The following is an 18,714-nucleotide window of genomic DNA, read 5'->3' as shown; positions in this document are numbered from 1 at the left end:
CCCATAGGACACGAAGGCTGCGACGTGCTCCATCTCGAGACGCATCGCGCCAAACACGCGCTTTCTCTAAGGCAGACGTAATCGGCGATAACGTTGTTGAAGCATAAGATGACAACACGAGAGATTCGATGGAGCGCGTAGTGCATAGATCAGATAGATGCTGAGCAGCAAGGGATGGTGAAGACGCCCACAGCATCTTGAGGGAAAGGTGTCGAGAAGAATAAGGCTGTTGCGCTTGGAGACTATTGTTACATTCGTGATGCAGCGTGGCTCCTTGCATCACCAACCGCCGCAGTTCCTGCAAATACCATTGCTGTCCCTTTTCCAGTTGCCACCGCGTCCCCCTGCACGTGCTTCAACATCGACATCTTCTCTTCGGAAGTTGCCGCCGTTGTGGCCGCCCCCATATTCCGCGCTTTCATCTTCCCGGCGCCATTGAGGTGTTCTGGGTGGCCCGGCAGCCGCGTTGACTGGGTCCCTTTCGACAATAAGTCCCTCCGAGTCTGTGACCAGATGAGGTGCAACGACATCTTCGTCAGCAAGGTGGCTTGACGGTGTGATAATTGGCCCGAAAGCAACCGAGACTCACCAGCAGAAAGGACGGGAGCGGCGTTCACGAAAGCGAGCAAAGCCACAAGAGCAAAGGCGTAGACGACGCGCATTGTTGTAGGAGATGGACGAGTGCACGGCGATGAGCTGTCTTGTGGAATACTGCATGGAACAACAGGACGAGCAACACGCCAGAAGTCAGCGACACGGCAATGGCAATGCTGGTCTTGGTAGCAAGGGTTGGCGTGGAGTCCAGCCCACGACGCGATCGTGATGGACGCTCTGCGCCGTCACGCTTGGCCGCGTTTGCAAATTGTAACTCACAAGTGCTTTCCTGGAAATGTGACTGTGAATCAGAATAAGCCGGGGAAGTCGATCTGGGTGGTAGACGTGATGGTGATCTGGAAAGCCTTTGTAGACTTCGTTTTTATGGTGTGTTGAAGCGAGCGTGGAAGGCTGACAGACAAGCTTCTCAAGGGCAGGCGCGACGAGACGAGGACCCGAGTCAAGCAGCTGGCTTCATACGAGTAGGCCGTGAGATTGTGCAGTTGCAAGGGTGGATGCAGCGCCAAGACGAGAACGGCGAGCGACGAGGACCTGAAAGAGGTGCCAGGACTTGCCGCGGTACGGCAGCGTGGGTAGGTGTGCACAATCAGAGTGTACTGTATGTGCAGAGGGACCTCAATGCTGGCCCTTCGAATTCACGACGTCGTCATCAGACGATGTTGCGCCGACGTATTTTGCATTTCGGAAGGGAGCCATGGAGACGGGCCAAGTCCCACAAGAAAAGAAGGAGTAGTTTAGAGCGTGTGGGAAAGCAGGCCGGCTTACTGAGGCTGCACCAAAGCTGCCTTCCTAGCACTGTGAGCACTATGATCGTTTCGACGGGCCGCTCATCCTGCCTCAGAAGAGTCGCGGGATGGGACTGCAGCCACACGGACAGTCCGGCCGCCAGCTAGTGAGTGTATGCACTGAAGAGAGAGGGCAACTGCGCTGCTGCTACGAGCGCAGCATCGAGGATGGGCGCTTGCCTGTCTCTGCGCTGTTTTGCAGGGCTACATCAAAGCCTAGGGAGACAGACACAGGGATCGAGAACCCGAACAATTGGGCCCGGCACCATGTGCGCTGCAGCAGGACCCGAGTGTCAAAATGGTGTGACCCCGAAGAGTTGAATGAAGGCGAGACGGTCAAATTTGCGCATGAATAGCGTGCTCTATGCATAAATCACTTTTCCATGTGCGCGATCGATGAAGAAAGTAGGTCGGGCACTCGGCACACCCACACGCACACGCAGCACCGCCGTCTCGGCGCTCAACTCCGGCATCTCGCTGGTGAAGCTCCTTTGGACTCCGCCGTCAGCGAGGAACGCCCAAGGGAGGTGGTGCATGCAGCTTCGGTTGAGCAAAGAGCTACTTGTGCATGAACAAGACTGTCGAGACGTGTGGTACCGTGCACACGGCGCGGTGGCGAAAAGCTTTACTGCTAGCTGCAGCACACTCAAGACTCAAGACTCAAGACTCCACCTGAAAAATCTGAAATGCTGTGACGCTTACCCGGCTCTCGGATGTAAAACTTGGTGTTGTCATGCAGGCACGAGCGGACTCCACGCTCTCGCGACCGTGCGCAGGGAGGTCATCGTCATGCACGACAGGCCGACACTGCCGCCGTCTTTCTCAATTTCGGCCACCGTTGTTCAGGCGCTTTCGCTAAGCGCCATCCCGGTGGCATTGGGGGGAGAGACGTCCCGCGCAGAGTCTAAGCGCGTACACACACGCGATGCGAAGGCATGTCCAGGGTGAGACCGCGGCACGTCGGCTTTACGACCCTTCGCGTTGCGTACCAAGTCAAGAGTGTGCAAGTCCCAGGCTATAGTAGTAGTAGATCACTTCGTACATACGACTTGGCGGGCACCAAAGGCTACGCTTGATCAAGCAGACAGCTATAGGAGCACGAGCACGAGCACGGGCACGAGCACGAGGACGAGCACGAGCACGAGCACCCGACACGCATTCTAAGTCAGTCCTCTGTGACCACAGTCAAGAGCTGTACTCGTGATTTGCGAATGCCGTAAATCGCCATCCGGCCAGCAACTTACACATAGACGTGCAACAGCCGTGCGCTCAGCCCGCGGTCCCCTCACATTGATTACATTGACAAGCAGCCATCCCTATGCCGTCGGGTCGGCAAACGCGCCGCTTTGGCCGCAAGACCCGCAAGATGGTCTCGAGCGGTTTGAGATTGCATTTCAACGACAGTTTTCGTCGGGTGAAGTTTCGCAAGAATGAATCGCTTCACGCCCCCGACAATGACCCGTAGGTCTGGGCTCGGACCTGTGATTTATTCATCACTAGCAATGATACTAGCTACTACTTGTTCCCTAAAGATGGAAATGGTGAGGAGCGTTAACTCTTGCCTCACGCACGTTGTGAGGACGCAGCAGCTACCGCTTGGGCCCTGAAGTCATTGCGCGTCATGGTCCCGCTAGTCCTCGAAGATAATTTAGCAGTCAACAAATGCTGGGGAAAGCATGCACGGCTGCGAATTTGACCAAGTAGAAAGAGTCCAGCCGCGCGCCAAGGCACCATCAATGCTGTGAGGACAAAGCTTGGCCGTCGATCGTCGCATCCGCGTGCTGTCCTGCATCGGGTGCACGGGTGCTGAGGCCGGTGCCGATACGAGCGATGGGACCCTCAGAGTCCGCGCCTCCTGCCTCCTGCCGGTGGTGGGCTTCTCCGCACCTGTCTAGTGACGCTTGCGTGTCAGGAGTCAGCAGGAGTGTAGTCGACGGGCCTCGTCTGGGCTGCTCCAAGCTGCGGATGAGGTTCAATGCTTTGCGGCATCGCCTACTCGTCTTGCTGAAAGCGCACCACCGCTGGGCGTAACGGTACCCTAGCCAGAGTCAGCGGTCGAGGGCGCAGCCCTCAGGTCGCATTCGAGAGACACATTTGCGAAGACCCTCATCCTGATGCTGGGAAATGTACTCTCCATGTCCCGTGAGATCGCCCGTCGGTACCAGCTAGGGTCAGTGCCTATCGCTAGAACATTTGGTCCTGCTTGCGGCGAGAGCACCCAGTCTTGGCTCGATTGTGGGTGCCAGGGGTCAACCGTATTAAGGCGCGAGTAGTGCATTTTTCTCGAAGATGCCTCGAGGCAGTACGGAGGCCTCTCTAGTTCGTGGCCGGCACGCAAAATGCGCCATCCGTGATGACGGATGTGCGATCTCTGCACTTGGGAGCTTCTTTGGAGCACCAGCAACACGCCGCAGAGTGGAACCGCAAGATCGTCTTGAATTGGCGCCTTGTTGGTCTGCGACAAGAGCGCATTCTCGATGCTCTGACGCCCCCAAATTTTTGTAAGCACGCAGCGAAGTGCGACGCTACGCATCGCTCCTTGCGTTGCCCCTTCAAATTTTCGCATGCTCCTTCCCGCTCGATCTGTCCGTTTCCTGTGTCCAGCCCGTGGGGCTTTCGAAGATGTCTGTCCTCAATACTTCCATCTGCTCCGAATCGGTACTCTTGTCAGCAATCGACCCTAGCATCGAGGTGAACAGAAACTGATCGGCCCCTTTTTGCCTTGATCCAGGGCGACCTTCGGGGCTAGCGACGGCCTGATTCGGCGAGTGCTTTGGATGCATGCCGCCTGATCTTTCCGTGCCGATCCTACCGATGATAGCTAGTCGTATGGTTGACCACGATGTAGCAAGGATTGAAAAGATCATGCTGAGATACACGTTGAGAGCTCTGCAATACGCTGCAGCGAAGCTGATGCTCGTGTTGGAGGAGGTAGATGCGGTGAGGCCGATCGAAATGATCTGGACAATGAGTGGTGGCAAGAATGACATCAAGATGGCTTCCACGAGGAATACGATGCTTCGTTTGAGGGCTGGGCTGCGCTCTGCATGCTTAAGAAAGGTGACGGCTTTGTAGAGGAGTATGCCCGAGGCATAAGCGCAGAACACTATCTGCAAAATGGTCTCTGCCAGTGCTGCCTTGGTTGCGTTGCGCGTGGCACGCAGCTCGGCGATCCACAGGGGGTTGTCATCGGATGTCTCGACCCCCACCTTCTCATCCAGTGTGACGTAGCCGAGGTACCATTGCTGAACGCTGTAGATCATCGTCGCGAGGCGAGCCAAGGCAACAACAATGAGCGGCGCAATCGGCAGAAGTCTCCTCCACGCAACGTAGTAGATTCGCTTTGGATAGAAGGCAGCCACCTTGATGATCAGGGTCAAGTCGATCAGAAAAGGCAGTAGGTGCGACATGATCTCGATGGTCGGCTCTGCCTCGGGCCATGGCGTCGGCTGAGATCTGTTCTGGCCTAGTTGCTCGATGAAATTTGCCGTGTAGAGGTAAGTGTAAGCAAGGTCGATGCCGTTGTAGATGAGCGTGAGGATCAACAAAATGCACTGAATGCTGAAAAGCGGTCTGCGCCTTTGCGCGGGTGTCGAGAGCAAGACGAATGCTGTGGCGAACAGCCCCATGAATCCAGTCCAGAAGGCCATGAAGATGGCTTGCCTTGCGTTGAATTGCGTCAATTTGACGGCCGTGTCCAAATAGCCCTCTGGCGTCGAAGTGATTGGCATCTTGGAGCTTTACTCGGTGGGAGATCGAGCCTTCAAAGAGGTGGCTTGCCGGTACGAGTGGGATGCAGACGTTAGTCAAGCTTTGCAGGCTCTCAATCACGAATGTAGCGAAGGGCCGTGGATGAGGATGCGAGGGACCATCCCCCTGCTGACCCAACTCTGCGTATCCGGATCGCTGGCTGCCTGTCGAGGAGCGCTCGCATGTGCGTTCGATAGCTCAAGCTGGAGCCTAGCTACTAAGCGTGGTGTCGTTGTCTGTGACTGACAGACACGCTCTCCCACCATCGTCCTATCATCAATTCGTGAATCACATTGCAAGTGCCACTTCAAACTTTTCATGTATGAGGGCGTAGCCGGGCCCGTGTGATTGTGGAGAGGAAAGTTAGCCTGGCGCTACTATGCGAACATGCACCGACGACGCAAGCAGGCGAGGCGGACGACGGACGAGACGAGCGCAAGAGCAGTGGTGACTGGTGAGTCTGAATGAGTCCGTCGTTGTGCTTCATGATCAGGTGAGAACCGCAAAGCGTGCGCAAGTCCGTGAGGAGCGACTCACGAGTGTGTGTGGCTCGTCGTGTGCACCGACGTCAGCTGTATGGTGTGCTGCTTTCTCATGCAAGGAGAATGGCCGACCACGCGGTCACGTCGACACAGCGAGCGGCAGAGCAGAAGAGAGTTCTCGATCAAAGACGTCTTCGAGACTGATTCTGATTCAAAATTGTCCGGGAGTCAGCTCGCTCACGTGGGACTCTCGCACTCGTAGGCGCAGGTCTTTGCTTGAGCATTCAAGATTTGTGATTTGAGTCTTGACTGATGAGGCTCTAATTGCGAGATGTCTAGAAGCCACGATGCCCCATCGAGGTCCATCGAGGGCGGACTGGGCTTGCGGAGCCGCCAGAATCATGAACATGCCACTCAAGACTTTCCTCGCGATGCTGAACCGACGGTGCTCGATCACGTGAACAAGTCTCTGCGTCGAGTCAAGAGTCACGAGTAGCTAAAGGCGAAAGAGGGGATGCGACGACGTGCATGGTGACGGCTGCTCCAATCAGCGCCCCGGAAGCGCGGAAGAGCTGGGAGAGATATCATCTAGTCTGCGCGCAGAAGCACAGGCGACTCGAGCCATGGAGAAGATGCTTTTCTTCTTCGAGAAGCAGTCACGATTGTCAATCGTGACCAGCAACAAGACTCCGAGGGCGACGCGACGGCGCTGCGGTCCCTTTGTACCTGCCGATGATGTGAAGGGCCTTCGCAATATGATGAGGAGTCCGCTTGCGATTGCTATGCACAGCGGAGTCTCAAACCAATCGCCACGACTCCCGATCCACAACGGGCGCTGCTTGGAGATCCTCTGCTCGCGGCGAGCGAATCTGAAGCATCGGGAAAAGACCGAATCAGGTACAAGTGTTATTCTGACCATACCCGACGGCAATACGCATGCGGATCGATTTCCACATCAACGGGAGAGGTCGTGACAGAGGCCACTGAGGCGAAAAAGCGGAGGGTGCTTGGAGCACGATCAGCGTGACGGCGACCAGGTGGCCCAAAGCGGGTCGCAGCCGCGTGCCTTGCGACCGGTCAGGCGTCTTGGATCGGAACGGCAGGGAGGCTCGTATCAATACGATCGGGAACACGTCGCAGCTACGTGATCTCCTCGGAGACCATAGCGTGGATGTAGGGAAAAGAGAGGCTCCAGGGCCCAAAGCGACGACGAGGGCACGTCAATATCGGATCAGCACCGCATATTGCGCCCTCGCGGTGATCCGAAAGGAGTGAGACGTGCAATGAGAAAAGAGGAGTACCACGCCGAGTGGGTGAGGGAGCGGGGTGCTGCGGTATGTGAAATTTGTCCCCAACAGACCCGATGCGTCGTGCGCGCAAGGTGAGCCGTGGGTATTTTGGAGGAGCGGTGGCTTCGAGTGCTTGCTTGAGTAAGCTGCGTTGTCCCTAAGCCGCCGCTGGGACTCGCGCCGTTGAGGTGGGGTATGCAGAGGGGGGATACTGTAGTCACGAACGCCTCCATTCAACGCTTGAAATCGACCGGCGGCCCTCTGAGGTGCCGTCGGGGTGGCGGCTGCGTACCGACAGAGACTGGCTACTACTTCGCATGAGTGATGGACGCATTCGGACAAGACAAGACTGATGAGGCGATGGAACTGTGGTGCGTGGAAGGGGTGCACGGGTGGCTGATGGCGGAGTTTAGGCTCAAGCATGAGGGCTGAGGCCATCTGAATGTGAATGTGAATGGTGCCCGCATGCAATCACGAATGGTGAGCTCGTGACTGTGCGACTGTTGTACCGTACACTTACGACTGTTGTGTGACTACTGCAGCGTCACGGTCGCGAATCAAATGCATGTATGCACCCCGCAAGTTTCTCGCATGGCGAATGGCGGGCCGAGCAGGGCGTGTGTGTGTGTGATCATCGACGATGCTATGCACGCACATGCAGCGCCGCATCGGACGCGCCTCGCGTGCGGCCAATCGAACTCCGACGCGCGCAGCCCAAAGCGCGACCAACGCAACATATCTGGCCTCATCACCTCTCCTCACTTCCTCTTTGCGGTGACTTGCCATGTTCCCACATCATCATACCCGCGGCTAGACTTGGGCCGAGCTTTAGCCTTAGCCTTGATGATGCATCGACTCCCAGCTCGATGATCTGCAGTCGCCTGGCCAGCGCAGATCCGACGTCCATTTACGAGATTACTCACACGTCTTCCATCACCTACTTTTGGCCTGGCCGACTGCGGTGGACGCGTTCGAGCGCCCCTTAGCTGCTCGTCATTGCTCACTGCTCGGGGGCGGGGTTTGAACGCCGGAAAGAATGTCGGCGTTTTTGCTGCGTCGCAAGCAGCGCGATGCAGCAGAGAAAGCCAATCAATCGCAAGTGTGATTGGAGACTCGAGCTGATCGTGCAAGTCACCAGCAGTTGTGGCGCTCTTGGGCAAATTCTGGGCCTCAGCAGGCATGTGCCCTGTGGCTTTCATCAGCCTCTCGAAGCCTAGGCTATGGCTGTCCTTGTGCACCGGCGGTTGGTGCCTCCGCGTCGCCTCCTCCGCACAGCCAGCCTGACAGTAGTAGTCGCGAGTACTTTCTTACCTCGGCTTTGGGTGCGCCTGCCAGCATTGTTGATGTGAGCGCCGCTTTCTTCTAGCGACCCCGCGGCATGTTGCTACAGAGCATCTCATAGTGATATGAGCCACGCCAATACTATTGGGATAGCCAAGACGTTCTAGCGCCTTCTAGCCTCTGCGCGGCGGCGCCTAGACCGCACTTGACCATGATACATGGCGCTGCTGTCAACCATTTCACCCCGGACCTCTTCCCAAACTGGGTCGAGTCACGATCTCTTCTGACGATCGCGTCGCCGCGAGCCTTACATCAGCAGCTTCGCGTTCGTCTGACAGTCGCCGGAAAGAGCACATGTCGACCCAACAGCTGTCGTAGTTGCTCACAATGCTCAACGCGTCTCCCAATCCGCTCTCCTCTTCTCCGCAGCTCCGCACAAAAACTTGACAGTTTCACGGTCTCACGACGAGGCGCAATATTCACACTCTCAAGAGACTCGGTCAAACTCGAACAACCCCACAGCACGTGCCTCCTCAGCCATTCCTCACCTGCTCTTGCGGAGCTTGCGCTCATCAACTCGCCGCTTGCGGAACACTGAGCATCGGGTATCGATCGTCGCAGTCTCATCTCGCCATCCCTCTTGCGAGCCTGGAACGCTTCCAGCATGCCCCCTTCTGATGGCAAATCACACGCTATCAACTACCTGTGCGACATGCAGCGGCTGATTTTCAACCGTCAGGTCTTATCCTATGAGCTATCTAGTCGAACGTCGACCAACAACAGATGAACATTCACCGCAGCTAAACTGATCGCTTGCGTCACTCGCATCATTCACAGCCCGCCTGGAATGCGTCGCTCCAATGAGGTAGGGTCTGTGTCTCAAAGAGCCTACGATTGTGCCTCGGCTAGGAACGATAGGGCTTCTAGCGCCACGCGACCACCCTCATGTCGTCTGTCGAGCCATGGCCAATATGGTCTTCATACCGTCGATCCTTCTGGCGCCGTTCAGTGCTGCGAGCCCGATCAGCGCCAGGAATTTTCGAGCAGGAAGGAGCTGGTGTCGGAGTCTGAGCTTTCCGCATTCGAATGTCATATCACTCGACACTGCCTACAGAGGGTTCCGCGTTCATACTAGCTGTAGCGAAAAGCAGTCGCTTGGACGCAGAGGCAGGGTCCTGACATACACATTCACGATGAGCCAGCTCTGCCACACGGCATAGCTGGCCGCCCATCGTCAGGCACTCTGCGAACCGTCTTGCAGGCTGCGCGAAAGGTATAAGAGGGGCCTGTTCAAACCTCTTCTTCCTTCTCATCTCTCCTCATCAAACACTTCTTCTCATCTTCTCTTCGACACTCTTCTTCTCTACAGTTCAGCTTCAACTTTTCACAAACCCTTTCAAAGCTCATCAAAATGGTCAAGATCGCTGTTCAATCTCTCCTCTTCGGAGTCGTCGCCGCCATGTACATGGGTGGTGCCGCTGCCGCTCCTCAGCCTCAGTCCAAGGGCGTGCAAGCTTCTGAATTCTGCACCAAGTTCACTGCTGCCTGCATTGACGTCTGCCCCAGCAAGAAGAACCTCCGCGTGACTTGCACGAAGAAGTCCCCCCGCAACCGTCAGTTCAACTTCAAGTGCAAGTGTGACGGCAAGAACCGCACCACTCGTGCTCTCAACCGCATCCCCACTCTCGGTCAGGCCGACCCCTCTTCCTCGTCCTCGTCCTCGACCTCCACTGGAACGTCCACTGGCCTGATCCCCACGGTCACCAGCGGCGTTGTCCTTCCCACCGGCCAGACGTCCCTGATCGGCGGCGTCACCAGCAACATTCCCAACCCCACCTCTGTGATTGGAAGCGCCACCTCTGAGATCGGCTCCATCGTCGAGAGCGCTACCAGCGAGATCGGCTCGATCATCAACGGTGGTGCTTCCACGATCACTTCGGTCGTCGGCGGTGTGACTTCCACCATTGTCAGCGTCGGTGCTTCCGCCACGAGCGAGGCTGGTGCCATCGCTAGCTCTGCCACCGTGAGTAGCGGATCTGATGATCTCGAAGTCGATCGAGGAGCGCCCTGCTAACATTGCATTGACCCGTCTACAGAGCGAGATCGGCGGCATTGTCAGCTCTGCCACCTCGGTCATCGGAAACGATGTTGCGCCCACCGTCACTAGCGCTCTGGACGGTGCCGCCACTTCGGGCGTCGGCATCATCGCATCTCTCACCAGCCAGGTCGGCAGCGTCGCCACTGGCGTGACCGCTGGCACTGGCCTCCGCAAGCGCGCTGCTGAGGTTGAGCTCATCGCCGAGGTTCCCAAGAGCCTGTCTCACCGTGACGTCGAGATCGAGAAGCGTCAATCCGTCACCACTTTCTGCCAGCAATACCGCGACGGATGCGCTCGTCAGTGCGCTCGTGTCAGCTCGGTGCCTCAGAAGCAGACCTGCAAGAGAATCGTCCGCGGCAAGAAGAGCGACAAGTACTCCCTCTACTGCTCTTGCGCCAACGGCAAGCTCGAGACCCAGCACGCCCTGAACGACATTGACGGCAAGGGAGCCAAGGCCACAGTTGTTTCCTCCTCCACCGTCGGTGCTACCTCGACTGCCACCAGCGCTTCCAGCAGCAGCACTGGCAGCCTCGTGCTGCCTACCTCTGTACTGCCCACCATCGTCTAAACGGGCACCATCGATTCGCGTCGACCCTTCGCAAAGCCTGAGGCAACTCAGCACACTCTAACGACGGACCCTCGTTTTCTCTTCCAGTTCCATTCACAGTGTCTCACACCTATCACCACATCGACTACCCATCACGCGATCTGACCATCTTCCACTGACTTCTGATTATTCCCACTCATTGTGCTTCGAATTTCATCTTCGTCTTCTCAAACAAAACGTGTGACTATTCGACTGAGTTGTGTGCCAACTCTCCCTTCCTCGAAACTACCGCGCCTTCGCCTTTCGCTGATAACTCCGATGCCCACTGGCGGAGGATGACCTGGGAAGAGCGAAGCTGGATCGTGAGCAAAAGTTGGGCGACTGGGTTCGCGCGCGGCAGAGAATGCGCCCACCTTTTGCACTTTCCCGGATGCGGTCGTGGGCATGGCGCCGACGCCGCCTTCCTCAACAGACCAGACCCACTGAGGTGCAGCTTGACCTGAAATTTCCGTCTTGACCTGAAGGCGGGAATGGATCGCACCCGTTTCAGCCTTGCGGCGCAATCTGCAGCCTGAAGTGCCCGGACTCGCGCACTCAAGATTGCACTTGACTCACATGCTCTCTGATTTGCAGAGCGGATGGCCGTCGTGCGTCGCCACGATCTGTAGAAATCTGGACAAAAACTCCCACGACCTCGCCCAGTCGTTCGTGCGGCACTGCCACTACGGCGCTGGCAGCGATGCCGCCGAGCTGGTTGATGCAGCTGTGCAGCATACGCGCGCATCATCCTCATCAGCACATCTTTCCGAAAAGGCGACTTACGAGCCTGCCATTCTCTCACTTCTCAATGACCGGCGGAAAGAGCTGGAAAATGAGAGAGAGGGAGATGAGAGGAATTGTGTGAGTTTGCGGCAGACGAACGCAAGTTGTGCATGCAATTGCCGTCTCTGTGCACGCACATTCTCTCCCCCACGAATGATGACATCCTTGACGCGACCGCAGATCTGGACGTAGCCTTCACCGTCCATGACCGCGACATCACCCGTCTTGATCCAGCGAATGCCTTCTTGCTCGACGATAGCTTCTGCGGTCTTCTCTTCATCTTCGAAATATTCCGACATGACCAAGTAGCCGCCAATCCACTGCGCAAGCAAGCCCTCGCCGTAAGGCAAGCAGGTGTTCAGCTGTGTCCGCTTCGACTCGCTAAGCATAGGAGAGACTCACAAGCTCGCCAGCCTGTCCTACTGGAACCGGCGATCCCGTAACGTCGTCCCCCGCCACAATCTTCGCATGTGCGTGGTCTACGATCTGCCCGACCGTTGTGCAGCGGCGCTCCACTGAGTCATGGATGCCTGAGAGCGATGCGCCATGCAAGCGAAAGAGCTTCAGCTCCTTTCACAGCACGGGATCACGCGCGGAAAGCAGATGGACTGGGGCTCACTAGCGCCAAAAGATACGGGAGAAGTCTACAGAGGCTCGCATATCAGTCCGACTGCCAGCAAAGCGGCATTGCGACCCACTCGGCGCGGCTCACCTCTGTCATTCCATACACCTTGACAAAAGGCCGCAATAGTCAGCTCAGAACTCAGCGTTCCCATCGCCTTGACCCGGCTCACCACTGTCAGTTCTGTTGAAGGCAGGGAGAGCAAGCAAGCTTCAATCTCAGCGCTTTGCAGGTCGTCGATACGACGTGTGACACTCACTGTCCGCACCAAGCTCCTCGATGCACGACCTCATCAGCTCGACTGGAATGGTAGAGCCGCTCATGAAGCCAGTCCTGAGGCTGCCAAAGGACCACACTTCGCCGTCGCGCACTCCGTCCTTTCGCAGGCTGCTGCACACCTTCGCCCGCTCACTCTCTGACATCACAGACGCCTGTTTGGCAAGTCGTAGCAGCTCGAGCTCCGACACGAAATGGCTCGGCACACCGTGGATCGCAGTGGCATTCTCTCGGGCTGCGCTTCGCAGGGCCCGAGCAGGGCTGAAGCCTTCAGAAGCGTACAAAACGCCTGCTCCTCGCGACCACGCCGCGAGATTGCCAAGAGTCAGGCCGCTGCAGGGGTTCAAGGGATCCACGAAGGTGTCAATTTGAACAATTACACGCCGCAAGAGGTCCATTCGACAGGCTCACAAGCAGTGAAACAGCGGGGCTAAAGGGAGGGAGGAGGGCAGCCATGAGACTCACGCCAATAACGCTCACGCTCGACGTGCCCAACAGGGACCCACGTATGTTCGCTAGCAGGTCGTTCGGTGTCAGCTCCATGATGTTGCCCAGGACGGTAGCGTTGTTGATCAGATTGATAGAATTCAGCACCACCGCTTTGGGATCCTGCGATAAAGAACCACCATCAGCGTCTCGGCTCAATGCATGTCCACGTCAACAGCGTGCAAACTTACACCGGTCGTGCCGGAAGTGAGCTGCAGATTGATTGCGGCGTTGGGTGAGTCTGCAATCTCCTGAGGCGCAATCTGCGGGCCTTGGTCCAGCACGTCTCGGTAGTCGATGGCCCAGCCGTGGAGCTGATCGAGAGCACCAGCAAAGTCGCCGCCGGCGGCGCAGTAAGCGCTGAGGTTGGGCCAGCCGTCGGGTCTGGCGGTGATGTTGTCGAACAGCACCACATGCTGTAGCGTGGGCACCTGATCATCACGCAAAATCGGCGCGCCTTTTGCTGCTTCACGCAGAGTGGGCAAGATGGAGCGCAGATGCTTGATGTAATCAGAGTCGCGCAAGCATGGAATGATGAAGAGCGCTTTAGCCTTTACGTGATTGAGCGCTTTCCGTAGCTGTAGGGGAGAGTAGGAGGGGTTCAGTGTAACCAAGGGAGCGTGCACGTATGCTGTCGCGAGCTGGAGCGCTGCCATGGCAGAGCAGTTCCTGTAGATGCGAGCGGAGACGGAAACGGCGCCGAGTGCTGGATCATCAGCAGCGTGCTTCGCCTCGACACCATGACTCCTCGATCAGCGCCAGCAGCCGATGAAAGGCGAGGCGAGGCGACACGCACATCATCAGCACTGCGACTCGGTCGCCCCGTTTGATGCCCATGCGAAGCAGTCCCGAAGCAAGCCTGCGTACGTGCGTGTCGAGCTCGCGGAATGTCCAGCGAAGGCAGTCTTCATCCCCAGGTAGTTTCTTTGACGGTGCGCGTTCGTGAGCGTCTGCTGGCTCGTGCGCGCTGATCAGTGCTGGTTGCTCAGCATGCTTGTGGACGAGGGCGCGCCACCATTGCGACAGGCTCTGATCCTGTATGAGCGGTGTACTTGTCGATCCGGCTACGCGCGAGAGCAGCTGGTCTGTCTGTGAATGTCGCAGAGTTGGGTGAGGAGAGCAGGAGGCCAAGCGGCTGCCGCTCTTCGCTGCCAGGAAGCGACAGACGGTCCACGGCGCTCCTTGCCGCCTTAAAGGTGCGCGCAATGGGTCACATTCGTGCTGCTTGACGGTCAGGAGCGCATCGCAGGGCTGCCGAGAACGGAGTGCAGCACAAGCCTGCATCCAGCTCCAGCTCTTTGTGCGCAAGGACATGATGTCGCCGATGGCGCAGCGAGCAAGTCGAGATCGGCACAGACTGTTGCTCGAGCGAAGTGACAGGAGGCAAGCTGGGCGCAGCGAGCAGCAGCAGCAGCAGCAGCACTCACAGCTTACATATGCGCCATGGAAGAGTCATACAAGTGCCGATGTGCTGTATCGAGCGCGGCAGTAGCGTGAATGATGGACTCGTAGATGATCACCATCGCCAACATATCGCATCCACACCTGATTTGCTGCACTGCTGGTGCACGGTTGGGTGACCGGGCGTGCATTGCGAAAGCCAGACATTGCGACACGATGGCTATGACCAGCCAAGCTTTTGATTCAGAGACGAAGTGGAGTGACTTGCGCTGTGAAGTGCTGGCTACCGCACCACAGCATACATGCTGCCGCCCACCCATTATAGCCATCATTCACAATTATAGCTTCCATCTGACACACCGCCGGGGCATCCACCTTACCCCGCACTTGTTGGCGCGCGCGCACGCGCATACCGCCATACCCAGCCCCTACTCACACCGCCATGGCAAGCATCCGCGGACGCCACGGATCAGGTCCGAAACGCCATACCATAATCACGTGACTTGAAAACAGACGCGTGCTTGCACGCGTGTGATTCAAGCGAAATGATGCAGGCAGGCGGTCCGCGTGCGCGCGCAGTTGGTTTCAGATCGTGGATGCTCGCGCCCGCGCCGCGACGGAGCAGGGCGCGTGCATGCGTTATGTTGGGTTGGTTTCCAATGAGGGAGGCAAGCAGCAATTAAATCACGAATTGCGCTCTGACTCTGACTCCTATAGACTCGCGCTGTACGAAGCAGTATCGAGCAAGCAAGAACCCATCGGAAGCTCATCTTCGACACCCGCGTGCGCGCGCGACTGGGTTGATCGATCGAGGGCTTTCCATGCCAACACCTTTTATTGCATGGCTCATCGAGGTCGAAGTCGTCTGACATGGACACGTCGGTCAATCGCCTACTCCTCACTAAGCACACGTATACCCGAGCTCACAACAACGATCACCTTTCCGCGGCGCAACCTTCCGCATACGCCGTTACTTCTGTTACATGCCCTCGACACCTCAGAGCAATCAGCATGGCAGGTGATTTGCGTGCTGGAGAGAGCAGCAGCGCTTCATTGCTGCTCTCCAGCACTTCGTCACCGCAACACAGCGTCGATGCGGAGTTGGATGCTGCTCGTACGCTCTCACTCCACCCATTCACGCCCGCCAAGTACGATGACTCGTTTCTTGACACCACGACCGCGATGCTTGACGACAAGGCGTCCAGCTTGCGTCTTGCCGAGGCCAATTCTCTGAACGCAGCAGGTTCCCACAGCGTACTTTCTGACAACGTCGATGAAGAGTCTTCGCTCTCGGAGCCACCTTCAGACTCCGACGAGGACGACGAGAAGGACGAGAAGGACGAGGAGGACGAGGAGGAGGAGGCGGATAGCGCAGATCGGGAATTCTCTTCCTGTCAGGCATCAGATCAGGCGTCCAGCTCAGCTTACCGCGCAGAAGAGGAGAAGGAGGAAAAGACGCCGTCTCGGACGCGATCGCCTCAGAGGAGGATGTCGACCAGATTGAGAGAGCGCAAGCTGCTGAGGCGAGACAGTCTGGATCTGGCTCGCAGGAGAAGCGTTGGACCTGGCCATCTGCGCGACGCTACGCCGGTCAGACCTGCTGCCCACACGTACGCGACCAGCAGCACAGAGAGCCTGCCAAGTACGCTGAACGGAGAGGGATCGGAGGTCAGCCCCGTGGATGCGGCAGATGCCCCGGAAAGGGAGCCGCTTGAAGGTGCGGCATCGAGTCGCGCTGCCGTTGCGGATGACTGTTCATCTTCGGCGACAGAAGCAGAGCAGCAGGCTGAGCAGCACCCGACGGCACTTTCGGAGAGCGAGACGACCGCATCTCTTGACGATGCTTCAGCGACCGACTCACCACCTCTTGGTCCTGCATCGCACCTCGATCTCGCTTTCAGGTCAGCGGAGGCGGCATTCGATGCTGACGTCACATCCGACCTGACCTATCGCATGATTGCAGCAGCAGATGACAGCTCACTGAGCCCCGCGCGCGCGGAAGCTGGCCTTAAGAGCTCTGACCTTCTTGACCTGCCCGCAGCGTTTGAAGCGATGCGCTTGGCTCTGCAGCGTGACAATCAAGCTGATCCTGATGGTCAAGCGGCGCAGCTTGGGCAGGGAGACCTCACATTCGATGCAGGCGCTTTCCTGAACCTTGATGCAAGCGTTGTGCTTCCTGGCGACAGCGAGGCAAAGTCTGGGCCGCAGGTCGCTAATGAGCTCGACCAAATGCGCGTGGAGCCGAGGCTCAGAAGAGTGCCCTGCACGCTGGAAGCTCTTGCTGACGCATCCGGCTCGTTCAGCTTCGGAAGCCCGGGACTTGCGCGCGCTGCTGTCGACCCCAACAGCGACAACAGCTTGCTCAGAGGCCTGAGAGCCGAGGTGGACCAGGATACATCAGAAAGCCCCTTTGCGCTCACGAGGGCGCTAGCGCTGGAACAACAGGGCACGGAAGACCTAAGTCCGCGCCGTGGCAGCCCTTGGGAGCGCAGAGACAGAGCGGAGCGACTCGTCATGCCGCACGGAGGGAGTCCATTGAAGCAGACTAGGCTTGCAAGCTCTCCGCAAGAAGCGCGTCCATCGAAGCCAAAGGTGGACCCTGCGACCGCACATGCGCAAGGCCTGCCATCAGAAGAACGGTCTCCAAACAAGACCGCTGTCTCCAAAGCCATCAGCGTTGCCGACGCCCTCAGCATGTGGGCAGACGCCACGACTTCGAGCCCAACAAAGGTTCAGCAAGCCGCTGCTCTGCCTTCTCCGTGGGTGCTGGGCGATGGTAGTCCCAGGAAGCCGCTCAAAGTCTTGCAACGAGCACGCGAGATGAGTGGTAGCAGGGAAAGTCCATCCAAGCCAGACAATAGGAGCCGCGGCGCAGAAGCGGTCGCTCCCGACGATCTGGGTACGCAGCCGCAACGTTCGTCTGACGAGCCTGATGCCTCTGTGACTTCTGTGCCCGTGCCTCAAGCGAAAGAAGCGACTCTACTGCCCAGGACTGGCACACAGCGCTCTACAAGGGGCGGTTCCCAACCAAGAGGTGTCGTAACGCGTCTCAATGGACCGTCTGCCAGACTGCAACAAGAAAGACGCGCAGCTAGTAGTGGCGAGAGACAGGGATTGCAGATCGAGACAGGAAAAGGTGCACGGGGTACCACAGCGGATCAAGCGACCTCGAAGTCCGCTGTTGGACTCGCCGCGAGCGTGAAAGGGGTCGCTGGAGTTACCTCTCGAGCCGGTGCGTCTTCTAGATTGCCCAAACCAGCCTCCTTGGGCGCTTCGCAGGGACCCTCAAAAAACCAGGGTTCTGCGATTCCTCAGCCAAAACCCAAGGGGGTTGCACTCGAGAACGCTTCTGATGGAAAGGAACTCTCCCTAGCAAAACGGCCTGCCGAACGTCCGAATCCCGCTCGACCGCTTGCCGCTGAGACGAAGCTCAAGAGTGTAAGACCAGTCACTGGCGCTCCAAAATCAATTTCTAAAGCTCCTAGCACTTCATCTCAGAGGCCGTCACGAATCGCCGAGAGCAAGGTGCGAACGACGACTGCCGGGTCGGAGCTGCTCAAAGCAGAAGATCGAACCGGATGTACGAAGGCTGGTCCGATTCGCTCAGAGTCGGTAGCCAGCAACAACAGCAGTCGAAGCGACTCAAGGGTCGGCATCTCGAGGGCGGAGAGCAGAGCCGAAGCGAAAGTCTCATCGAGTGCTACACTAGCTAGCAGTGTCGCAAGTCGTCCTGTAAGACCTGTAGCGCGCGCAGCGAAAGGAGTGCTAGTGCCTTCAAGCTCCCCGATCCGTAGCTCGCAAGCACACAAAACAGTCCCGGGCTCACGCTCTGCTGTGAATGCAAGCTCATCACCCCTTCGTGCCACGGTCACACGCGCTGGTAGCAGAGCTCCAATAATCCGAGATGCAAGGCTTGCGAGGGCGCCTGCGTCGCTGAAGCAAGCAGAGGCACCACCTACTGAAGCGACTGCCAGGGCGGTCGAAGACGTGAGCAGGCCAAAGATAGCTTCGCCTCTGGCAGCTAGAACCGGGCCTGTCGTGATTAGAGACGCACGTCTAGCTCCTTCGGTCGTACGACGCGACGAGCCTGCTTCCGCAGAGTCGACCCCACCTGATGCTGCCTCATCCCCAGAGCGCGGCACCACAACTACATCGAGCGTTGGCCCGACCGAGCCTCCGGGCCTGCTCACTTCTACCGCGCAAGGGCGAGCAAGGAGAGTACCGGCCGGTTCTACGGAAGCGACTCGAGCGCCTGCGAGC

At 57.7% G+C, this 18,714-nt stretch overlaps 6 protein-coding genes across 6 annotated transcripts; 1 reads left to right on the top strand and 5 right to left on the bottom strand.

Annotated features, from left to right (window-relative positions):
* Window positions 1-143: 143 nt before the first annotated feature.
* Window positions 144-966, bottom strand: IE81DRAFT_229300 (hypothetical protein). Its single transcript, XM_025511114.1, has 3 exons — window positions 874-966; window positions 590-711; window positions 144-503 (listed from the first exon to the last, which is right to left on the bottom strand). The coding sequence occupies exons 2-3, from the start codon at window positions 660-662 to the stop codon at window positions 280-282; spliced, it is 297 nt and encodes a 98-aa protein (XP_025372252.1). The 5' UTR covers window positions 663-711; window positions 874-966; the 3' UTR covers window positions 144-279.
* Window positions 967-3,952: 2,986 nt separating this feature from the next.
* On the bottom strand, window positions 3,953-5,131 carry IE81DRAFT_328356 (hypothetical protein; the record flags this gene model as incomplete). The annotated part of the gene is made up of 1 exon (XM_025515102.1): window positions 3,953-5,131. The coding sequence occupies one exon, from the start codon at window positions 5,129-5,131 to the stop codon at window positions 3,953-3,955; it is 1,179 nt and encodes a 392-aa protein (XP_025372251.1).
* Window positions 5,132-6,036: 905 nt separating this feature from the next.
* IE81DRAFT_229244 (hypothetical protein) lies at window positions 6,037-6,701 on the bottom strand. The gene has a single exon (XM_025511113.1). The coding sequence runs from the start codon at window positions 6,549-6,551 to the stop codon at window positions 6,180-6,182; it is 372 nt and encodes a 123-aa protein (XP_025372250.1). The 5' UTR covers window positions 6,552-6,701; the 3' UTR covers window positions 6,037-6,179.
* IE81DRAFT_229243 (hypothetical protein) lies at window positions 6,702-7,460 on the bottom strand. Its single transcript, XM_025511112.1, has one exon. It carries the CDS (start codon window positions 7,357-7,359, stop codon window positions 6,853-6,855), a length of 507 nt encoding a protein of 168 aa, XP_025372249.1. The 5' UTR covers window positions 7,360-7,460; the 3' UTR covers window positions 6,702-6,852.
* Window positions 7,461-9,475: 2,015 nt separating this feature from the next.
* On the top strand, window positions 9,476-10,980 carry IE81DRAFT_229025 (hypothetical protein). The gene is made up of 2 exons (XM_025511111.1): window positions 9,476-10,225; window positions 10,299-10,980. The coding sequence occupies exons 1-2, from the start codon at window positions 9,614-9,616 to the stop codon at window positions 10,866-10,868; spliced, it is 1,182 nt and encodes a 393-aa protein (XP_025372248.1). The 5' UTR covers window positions 9,476-9,613; the 3' UTR covers window positions 10,869-10,980.
* IE81DRAFT_298221 (acetyl-CoA synthetase-like protein) lies at window positions 10,969-14,736 on the bottom strand. Its single transcript, XM_025512177.1, has 14 exons — window positions 13,850-14,736; window positions 13,245-13,722; window positions 13,074-13,176; window positions 12,979-12,997; window positions 12,551-12,900; window positions 12,464-12,474; window positions 12,382-12,399; window positions 12,289-12,313; window positions 12,072-12,199; window positions 11,807-11,989; window positions 11,689-11,711; window positions 11,463-11,610; window positions 11,261-11,365; window positions 10,969-11,187 (listed from the first exon to the last, which is right to left on the bottom strand). The coding sequence occupies exons 1-14, from the start codon at window positions 14,365-14,367 to the stop codon at window positions 11,092-11,094; spliced, it is 2,205 nt and encodes a 734-aa protein (XP_025372247.1). The 5' UTR covers window positions 14,368-14,736; the 3' UTR covers window positions 10,969-11,091.
* Between the last annotated feature and the right edge of the window lie 3,978 nt (window positions 14,737-18,714).

This window comes from Ceraceosorus guamensis, assembly GCF_003144195.1.
Source record: "Ceraceosorus guamensis strain MCA 4658 unplaced genomic scaffold IE81scaffold_7, whole genome shotgun sequence".
Lineage (NCBI taxonomy): Eukaryota > Fungi > Basidiomycota > Exobasidiomycetes > Ceraceosorales > Ceraceosoraceae > Ceraceosorus > Ceraceosorus guamensis.
This window is presented reverse-complemented; position numbering and strand designations above follow the sequence as displayed.

Bases quoted from the DNA above. Each gene is read 5' to 3' on its own strand.
- IE81DRAFT_229300 (XM_025511114.1), bottom strand. From the start codon at position 662: ATGCGCGTCGTCTACGCCTTTGCTCTTGTGGCTTTGCTCGCTTTCGTG. The intron at 504-589 runs GTGAGTCTCGGT...ATCTGGTCACAG, and splicing joins CGCTCCCGTCCTTTCTGCTG to ACTCGGAGGGACTTATTGTC.
- IE81DRAFT_229244 (XM_025511113.1), bottom strand. From the start codon at position 6,551: ATGGTCAGAATAACACTTGTACCTGATTCGGTCTTTTCCCGATGCTTC.
- IE81DRAFT_229243 (XM_025511112.1), bottom strand. From the start codon at position 7,359: ATGGCCTCAGCCCTCATGCTTGAGCCTAAACTCCGCCATCAGCCACCC.
- IE81DRAFT_229025 (XM_025511111.1), top strand. From the start codon at position 9,614: ATGGTCAAGATCGCTGTTCAATCTCTCCTCTTCGGAGTCGTCGCCGCC. The intron at 10,226-10,298 runs GTGAGTAGCGGA...ACCCGTCTACAG, and splicing joins CCATCGCTAGCTCTGCCACC to AGCGAGATCGGCGGCATTGT.
- IE81DRAFT_298221 (XM_025512177.1), bottom strand. From the start codon at position 14,367: ATGTCCTTGCGCACAAAGAGCTGGAGCTGGATGCAGGCTTGTGCTGCA. The intron at 13,177-13,244 runs GTAAGTTTGCAC...TCTTTATCGCAG, and splicing joins TCACTTCCGGCACGACCGGT to GATCCCAAAGCGGTGGTGCT. The intron at 11,990-12,071 runs GTGAGTCTCTCC...TTGCTTGCGCAG, and splicing joins TAGGACAGGCTGGCGAGCTT to TGGATTGGCGGCTACTTGGT.